Source organism: Corvus brachyrhynchos, unplaced genomic scaffold, assembly GCF_000691975.1.
Source record: "Corvus brachyrhynchos isolate BGI_N302 unplaced genomic scaffold, ASM69197v1 scaffold182, whole genome shotgun sequence".
NCBI classification, from domain to species: Eukaryota; Metazoa; Chordata; class Aves; order Passeriformes; family Corvidae; genus Corvus; species Corvus brachyrhynchos.
The window spans coordinates 236608-245857 of NW_008236807.1; the positions used below are offsets into that span (position 1 = coordinate 236608).

A 9250-nucleotide genomic window follows, 5' to 3' on the forward strand; every position below is an offset into this window, starting at 1 on the left:
TGGAATCCCCGGGGACTGGATTCGGGCACTGGCAGCAAGAAGTTGATTTTAGTTTGTGAAACTTGGGCCAGGTGCCTCCACTTGGATCAGGAGCCTCTTTGTGGCCATCTGACCACTAAAACCTCCTGAGGATGAGGGAGCAGAGCCCTGGAATTCCCCCCTGGCTCACAGGACACCCAGGATAATGATTTTTTTCTTGAAGGAACCTTCTCTCAAACCCCCCAGATCTGTGTGGGTGCAGCAGGAACAGGAGGAACACGTGCAGGACGTTCAACCACAGCACTGAGGAGCTGATGCTTCCTTAGGGAAGGAGCAGGAATTGAACCACGAGGTCCTCAGGAATTTATTGATGCATATTCCAGGTCTCTCCCACCTTGGTTGCTGCTGGAATTATCTGACCCAGATCCTTTGCCAGCTTGGGAATGCTCTGCTTTAAAGGGGCAATGCTCCAGAAAGCAAAGGAATGTTATTCCCCCTTTTTTCATTTCCTTGTGCCACAGAAGGAGGCAAAGCCTTGGAAAGGAAGAGGTGGTGTTGGAATCTTGGATTGGTGACTTTAGAGGGAAGAAGAAGTGGGAATTCAGCCATCCCAGGGTCCTCCTGCAGCTCCAAGGCAGGACTCGGAATGCTGGAGCACCAAACCACTGGAATCCTTTTGTCCTTTTTATGGAAAAGTGGCAAAGTTGATCTCCCACGACAAAGCCACGCTGTGACCCTCATCCCTGTATTACCTGAGGAATTCCATCATTCCAACGAGGAGTTATAGCTAAAATCAGTTTTCCAGGGAAGAATCTGAGGGATTTCACGTGCGCATTTCCCTGGATTTCCTCCACAAAGCGTAACTGGAATATCTGAAGTTCCCATTTTTAAATGCAGCCTGGACTAAATTCAGCTGTGTTCCTTCCAACAATTCCAGCTTTCCCTAAATTCCATTTTAAAGGAGCTTCAGCTGATCTGTTTTATCTCTAAAAAGGAGATGCATAACCAGAAATGAGCCCAAGGGGATCACTCTGCAGCATCAGAGGCAATGCCACCTCCTAACCTGCAATAAAATCTTATTTTTCACCTGATCTTGGCTCAGGGAGGAGTTCAAAATCCAGTAAAAACCCCAAAATCAAAGAAAAAAACCCCCAAAAGCGGCCTAAAATCATCTGTCCCCCCAATACAGAGGAAAATGCCCAACTCACCGTAGAGAGCTGTCCAAGTTTGATTGATTACATCTAGACATACAGTTCCTGACCTGGAACACATGGAAAAGATGGAATTAACACCGGAAAACCCTCTGGGAACGGAATAAAATCCTTCCCTACCCCTTCCCCAGGGTTTGGGATAAGCCCTGATTTATTCCTATTTACGGTCAACAGCTGTCAACTACCTCAATCTTCCCACTCTGCCCAAGAGAAAACAAACTGGAATTTTACTGACATGGAAGCACAGGCAGCTCCACACAACCAAAAACAAAATGGGAAAACATCTGAAATTTCGGAGGATTGAGCACGGACATGGAGGAGGGATTCACTTACGCTTCGTCAATGTTGGGATGGAAGATTTTATTCATGAATCCTGCAAGGAGACACAGAGGTAAATTAGCAGAAAAATCCCAAATAAATGTCTTTTTTTCCCCAAGAGGAGTCTGGAATTTATGGAACAAGGACTCATCGGAGTGGTTTCAGAGCCATCCTGGCCTGAGCTATAAATAGCTGTGTACACAAATTTAAGCTCAACATTTGATTTTTTTTTTTAAATATAGTTTTCCCAACAGAGATTTTCTATGAGCTCGACATCACAACATTAATCTACATGTGTGAGCCAGGGAGGTAATAATTCCAATTTTCCATCAATACAGCAATTAATTCTCCTGTTGGTGCCTCTGGTCTCCTAAAAACCAGCTCAGATGAGGTTTAGGAGGAGAGAGCTCAATGTGGCTTTGTCCACATTTCAGATTTCTGGATTTGAGAGGGATTTTTTTGTTCTGAGTTGCAAATTAAATTGTTAAATAAACCCCTGTGGTTTCAAGACTTCCAACATCCCAGCACAAGGAGCCCCACACTTTAATCAAAAGGTAAATTTTGTTTTCCAGCTGCTAACTTCAGCCTCAAGTTCAGAACAGTTGGAAGCTCCAAACACTCCTCTCTTATCCCATAAATAACGATAAAATTAAGATATTAATGGAATTATGCACCATCCTCAATCTGTTTGGAAGCAAAGCACATCCACCCCAAAAAATGTTTCCAGTGATGGCTGAGAGTGGATGCAGGATCCAGGATCCCAACTCTTCAAGAGGAGGAACCCAAATATCTGGATGTGGGCACGAAACAAACATGGAATGGGGATGGAATTCATTCCCACATTTCTGGCTTGGAGAAATCATTTGGGCTCTGCCCAGAGGGGCAGCTCCAACCAGGAGAAGCTGCTTCCAAACCTTGGCATAGCTTTTTTAATTGAGAGTTTGAAATAAATCCCCCCTTTCCCTGTTGTGCCACCTTTTTTATTGAGAATTTGAAACAAAATCTCCTTTTCCCTCTTGTGCCACCATCCCGCAGCCCAGAAATCCCGACAAACACGGCCCAGGTGGGAATCTCCCTGCACTCTGCAGGAATCCATTTAAGCCAACAGCAACTATTGCTTCTGACAAGGATAAAAACAGGGAAGGAATTCAGGTCCGGGATATTTGACTCAATCCATTGAAAAAGCTCCTTCCAGGACTCAAAACACACAGAAGTTTTCTTTCCAGAGCAGCCCCAAAAAGCCTAAAAAAAATCCTCATTTACCATTTAAAAAGCTCCCAACCTCCCCCACCTTCATCCAAGCACTGGAGTATCATCTCTGCCCAAACAAGGAGCAATCCCAGTTTGAGTGACAGCATGGATCCCATCTGGGATCAGAGCTGGCATATGGGTTGAACTCCCTTCCTTCCCATGGATTCTGACACAAACAGAATTCCAAGTCTCCTTGGACTGCGGGATTTTGCACAGATACAACACAAGGCTGAGACGACGGCCGAGGCCAGAACAATCTCCAAGAGGAGAAGGGAGAACTCCATAAACATCTCCACACTAACAAGTGGATTTCAGGAATAGCTTGGCAGGATTTAGCTGGAAAAACCGAAGCAGATTTCAAAAGGGAAGCTGTAGTTTCATCAAATATTTACGTTCTGCAGCTCCCGCGAGTTTAAATCAGGTCACGGATCCATTTTGCCGGAGCTGAGCTGCAGCGAGCACTGATCCCGATCCCAAATCCTGCCTGGCTCTTTGTGGGGAAAAACCAAACAGTGAAATGAAGACTGGAGAGGGTGGGGAAGACACTGAGAATAATCCCTTCCTTCACATTGTCCTTGGGTTCAAGCTTCCCAAATGGAACAGTTGTTCTGCAGGGAAGAACAGGAACATCCTCTCCCTGCATTTGTTTCTGAGGACTCATTCTCCAGCCTCATTCCATGGACACAAATTATCCAGGCTCCATAGAAATCCTTCTTTTCCCTGATCCAGGAGTAAGCACAATTCTCTCCTCCTTTATGTGGAATGTAAATTCTCCTGCGCCGACATCGTTCCAACAAACCCGACTTGCTCCGTGTTTATTTTTACAGATAGAAAGGACACAGCGCCCATGAACATCCAGGTAAAAACGAAATTCCAAGTTCAAAAAGAAGCCAGGAGGGAGGAAAAAAATTCCCAGCACTGGAGCAAGTTTACTGCCACAGGCCTGAAGACAGCACATCCCAATTAATGCAAGCAGAATTCCAGGAGAGCATTCCATCGGACAGGATCGGGATTTTGGGCTCTCTCCATGACCTGGAGCGTGAAGCTGAGGTCACAGCCTGTGATTCCAGGTGCTGGAGTGACTTCAAACACTTAATTTAACATTTTAAACCAAATTTGCCACTGAACTCCTGGAAAAGCCAATGTTTGGGAAGAGTATGAGCAGCACAGTCCACCCTTTTTCCATATGGAGACACTGAAGTCCAGGATTGCCTTTGGAGGCAAAGCATAAAATAAAATCAGCCTTTGGCTGATAACAGAAGAACCCCTGGATATCCCTAAGGAATTCCACAACAGGAAGGGATGCAGCTGTTCCCACCCTGCAAAACCAACATGTGGATGCTGACCTTGAAAACTGTGACGTTTCATTAACAGCCCCGGAGTGAGAATTCCTTGGATTGCCAAAAATCCTTGAGGAGAAGGGCATTGTTAAATTTAAATCTCAGCTCACTGACAGGCTGCCAGTCTTCCTCGATGCTGGAAACACAGGAACACTCAGAACACTCCAACAGCTGGATGTATTCCAGATCACAGAATTCCAGGATGCTTTGGGTGGGAAGGGACCTCAAAGCCCCTCCAGTGCCACGGGCAGGGACACCTTCCACTGTCCCAGGCTGCTCCAAGCACCAATGTCCAGCCTGGCCTTGGCCACTGCCAGGGATCCAGGGGCAGCCCCAGCTGCTCTGGGAATTCCAGGCCAGCCAGGAATTCCTTCCCAAGACCCCATCTAACCCTAAGATCCAGGGCACTGCTTTGTAATGGGATCAAAGTGAGCAAAACCACAGTGGAAAAATGGGAGGAATTCCAGACTTACATCAATGTCCAGACTGAAACTCCCAGGAAATGGCCACGAGGAATGACAAGAACCAACGTGCTGCTGTCATGAGCTGCTTTGCCTGCAAGTTCTCCTCCAAAAGGCAGATCCCTAAAACCTGATAGCTTGGGGAATGTGGAAGATTCCCACAGAATGGTTTGGGTTGGAAGGGACCATAAAGCTCATCCAGTTCCACCCCCTGCCATGGGGATATTTTCCACTACCCCAGGGTGTTCATCCACCATCCAGGCACAACTCAAAAGTTGGGAGATAAGAGGGAAGAGCGACGTTCCCAAAGGCACATCCCAATCTCCTGGCCTTGCCCAGGGAGAGCCCAATAACACCGACGTGCTCCGTGTTTATCTTGACCAACAAAAAGGATGAACTGACCATAAACATCCACGAAAAATGACATTCCAATTGCAGCTGCATGGTTGAGGATAAATGCAAGAGGATTTCCCACTGGATCCAGGGATGAAGCGGGTTTATATCCACCTACCCATCCCAAACTCCCCACACAGGGATTTGCTCATGGATTGCGGCCAGTTGGACACTTGTGCCTCCCCAAACACCCAAAGGCCTGCAAGGGAACTGGGTTTTAATCTTTAGATATTTCATTTTTTAATTTTTAAACCCACTTTACACCGATTTCAGGGACTCCCTTCCCGTGGAACCACCATGAGAAGATTGAGGAGCTGTGGTAGGAGGTGGGGAGAGGGCAGCAGAGCAAATCCTCTGTCCTGGTCCCCCCTGGTGTCTGGAACAACCGGTTTAGCCTGTGGCCGTTCCCATTTTTCAGGGATGCTCCCACCTCGGAGCTTCACTCCCTGTCAGGTCAAGGAGCCCTCCTTGGCAAAGGCACAAATTGATTTTTGATGGAATTTGGAGGTGAGGAGCCCTCTCAGAGCACTGAGAATGGGGTGTACTCACTAACACAAGGAGTTTTTATCACTCAAATCCCAGCAGCTTCCCAAAACAATAAATTTAAGCACAGGCCAGGAGAAATCTGTGAAATCCTGGCTGGAATTAAATGAAATTTTTAAAAAATTAAGTTAAATCCAGCTTCATTCTTGTACCAGCTGCCACAATGCCTCGTTCTATACATATCTATATATAAAAATATATATTCCATATGTTCTGTGCACACAGAGGGTGTCTTGTTTGGGGAAGCACTCGGAAAAAAGGGAAAATAGAAATGCAAGGCACCTGCAGATAACTGGGACAGAGATGGAGGAAAATGAGAGCTGGGTATGAAGATATAGAAAATATAATAATAGAATAGAATATGAAATAAAGATAATATAATATAGGAATAAAGATATAGAATTTATAAAAATATATTGATTTATAAATATATTTTCAATATATTTAGAAATATATATTTATATCTTTAATATTGATCTATAAATATAGAGAGATTTTATAAATACAGAAGGAATTTATAAACATAGAGAGAATTTTTATAAGCATATATAGAATACATAGAATTTGTTTGAGCAATTGAGGCTCTGGGCATATTGAATGCAAATTTTCCAGTCGTGGGATTTGATTATTAACAAACCCAGTGCTGGCCTAATACTCCTGCAGATTTTAGCAATAAAATATGAACTTTAAATTCAAATAATAGAAATGAATAAATAGTAATTAAATAGTAAATCAATTCCAGAAAACAGCTCGAGCTCCCAGGTTGTTTCTACTGCTCCTGTATCCGAGCAGGGCAGGACATTGCCAGTGAATTTCCTCCTGTTTGTGGCATCAAAGGGAATGAATCTCCAGCTCTTGGCAGGAGCAGGGAGTGATTAAAACCACCAAATTTACACCAAGTTTTCTCCTGACCTGGAGCCCCAAAGAGCCCTTCCAGTTCTCCACAACTCCCCTTTGGAAAAGCAGGAAAGGCAGGAAGTTGCCCTGAAGATATTAAACCCCAGGGAAAAGGAGAGAAGTGGAGCCAGCAGGGGCAGTGAAATCATAAACAGCTCCAAACACTTTGGAAGTGGAAGCAGACATGGAGCAGGGAATTGCTTCCTCAAAAATGCAGGAATATTCCCATTCCCGTTAATTGGCTGAAGCTTTGGGAGCAGCAGCATCAGGAAGTGACTGGAGCTGGTTTTGTTCAGAGCAACTGCTCCAGGTCAACCCTGAAAATCGGGATATTCAGGGGTTTATTTATCCTGATGGGAACAGGAGCCCAGTTGCCAGCCCTACATCTGGCTCCGTTTAGATTCCTGGCTTTTCTAGGATGTCCAGTTCCCTTTTTACTGCAAGCTGGGGAGCTCCTGTTGGGAAAAATCATCCTGCAAAATACGGGATCTGTCCGATCCCACAGCACACCCAGGCAGTGCCAGGAATACCGGGAAGGCAGCGCGGGATGCGATGGAACACTGGGAGCTGTCCCAGGAATCTCCACACGGATCCCAGGATGGTTTAGGTCCTTAAAAGCCATTCCCGGTGCCAGTTTTAGGGAACAGCACTAATGATGATCCCTGTGAAGGGCAGGGAATAAATGCCATGGATATTTGAGGAAGGAGCTGTGGATGGGAGAAGGGAGCGAAGATTTGACAGGAAAAGAGCCAAAAAGCTTCTCCTGGACTCAAAGAGCATCGCTGCTCCTTCAGGGATTCCCAAAACATCCACACCTCTCCCAAGGACAACTCTGGAACCCACTGGAAAACCCTCTTCTTGTCAGGTTGGTGCTTTGGGAGAGAACACCAAGATTCCCTGGATCTCATCCTTGGATCCACGCTGGGATAAAAGCAATTGGAGCAGAATAGAAGGGAACTCTCAGCCACCGTTTTTCCGGAGCACACGGATACGCTCCGAGCCCTCGCGTTATTTGCTCCAAAAAAAATTCCAAGGTAAAACCAAAAAAAAAAAAAAAAAAAAAAAAGCCAAATATGCTCCGAAAATTCCAAGTTTTTTTGCAAAAAGCCCATGCCAGGATCAAAGATTTCCAAGGATGGAAGGAATAGTTCAGCCTCCAGCCCTGGAGGAACAAGGGAAGGTGCAAGGACGGTGCTTCTGCTTTAAGCTTTAGCATAAAAGTGGAATTTATTAAAGGAAAAGCTGCTGGATTCCGTATTTTCTCCAAGGAGGGACTCACATGGACAGGATCCTTTCCAATGCTCCCAGTTCAGCTGGGACAAAGGTTTGATCTGGAGTTATCAGCAATGTCCAAACCAGAGATAATCGGGATGGCCCAGGAGGCTTCACCCAGGCCTGGCTGTCCCAGATAAGCTGGGCTGGGGCAGCAAAAATGGGAACCAAAGGAAAACAAACCCCTCCCTGCAGCTTCCTGGGAGCTTTCCTGAGGCCCAGCACTTTCCTTGGAATTTCCCAGCTTTTCCAGAGCTCTGCTTTGCTACACCAGCTCAGGTCTAGCAAGGATTTTATCCAACCCAACTCTTGTTTCTAGCAAGAGGCAGATTTTTGGGAAGAAAAAAAGGGGGGGAGGGGTTCAGCAAGAGCTTGAGGAGATAAAAGGGGTTTTTCAGCAAGAGGAAGATTTTTGGGAAGAAAAAAAGGGATTTTCCAGCAAGAGGCAGATTTTTGGGAAGAAAACAAGTTTTTGTCAGCCACTTGAACAGAGACTCGTAAGGTGAGGGAAGCTCCTCATGAGGTCTGGGATAAACCAGTGGAAACACAATGGATTTAAACAAGTGAGGGATGGAAAACTAAAAAAAAGGCAGCAAAACCAACGTTAGAAGGGCCAAACCAACTCAGTGATTTGAGCAGGAAACAGCTCCCTGCACATCATCCTGCCCCTGGATCCCTGGAAGTGTCCAAGGCCACGATGGACTGGGGTTGGGGCACCCTGGGATAGTGGAAGGTGTCGGCGTTGGAACTGAAGGAGGTTTAAGGTCCCTTCCAACCCAAAGCATTCCATGATTTAAGACTGCCCTGATCTGCATCGGTTTGTGTCACTTTGGAGGGAGGAGGGACAAAGGACTGGCAGCAAACAGTGGGAATTCACACTGGGAGTGTGACTCTCCAAGAGGAAGCTCCAGAGCTGACTCAGGAGGAAGAAAAGGCTCCTCAGAGCTGCAGATTTCTCTGCTGTTACTCAGCTCTTTGCACATTTCTGGGGTTCACAGAAGGCTTCAAACAAAAAAAAAAAAGGTAAAGAACGGTGGATGAACAGCATCGCCCTCTCCCAAAAGGCACAAATCCCACTTGGAACAGATTACTTCTCATCCCACAGAGCTCTCAAATAAAATCTTAGCCTAAGGGGTTATTTTAAGGCAGCAGCCAATGCTTGTGAGCTCCAAAGGAGGATGTTGATGTTGGAAAGGGCCCATCCCATCCAACCCTTCCAGTGGAGTTTCCACATCAGTTCTCCCTGGGCAGCTCTCCCCATTCCTGGAGTCCTGTGGTGGCTGAGCCACAAACACATCCCTCTGCCCCACAGGTGACACTGCCCCACAGGTGACACTCATTTCACCATCACAAGGGAGATGCTGGAACTTCCTGCTCCTGCTCCAGTTTTCCAAGCAGAAAACTGGAAAATTGGTTGTTTTATTTACAGCTTCAGCAACTGGAATAAAGTCGGGCACCTGGAGACATCTGAGGTAGCTCCCTGTTCCCCAAGGATGGATCCAAGCTAAAAGCCATTTCTAATTAAATTTCCAAGGTGAAACAAACCTGACCAGTCAAGCCAGCTGTGATTTTTTTTTTTTTTTTT

General features: G+C 45.9%; 1 protein-coding gene across 1 annotated transcript in view; it reads right to left on the reverse strand.

The window, feature by feature from the left end:
• Window positions 1–9250, reverse strand: part of UBE2H (ubiquitin conjugating enzyme E2 H) — a gene marked incomplete at its 5' end in the record, with an annotated part of 18157 nt that overhangs the window by 7720 nt on the left and 1187 nt on the right. The window contains 2 exons of the mRNA XM_008628844.2: window positions 1188–1240; window positions 1524–1563. Of these exons, the coding sequence (XP_008627066.2) occupies window positions 1188–1240; window positions 1524–1563 (93 nt within the window). The remainder of the gene's footprint in view (window positions 1–1187; window positions 1241–1523; window positions 1564–9250) is intronic.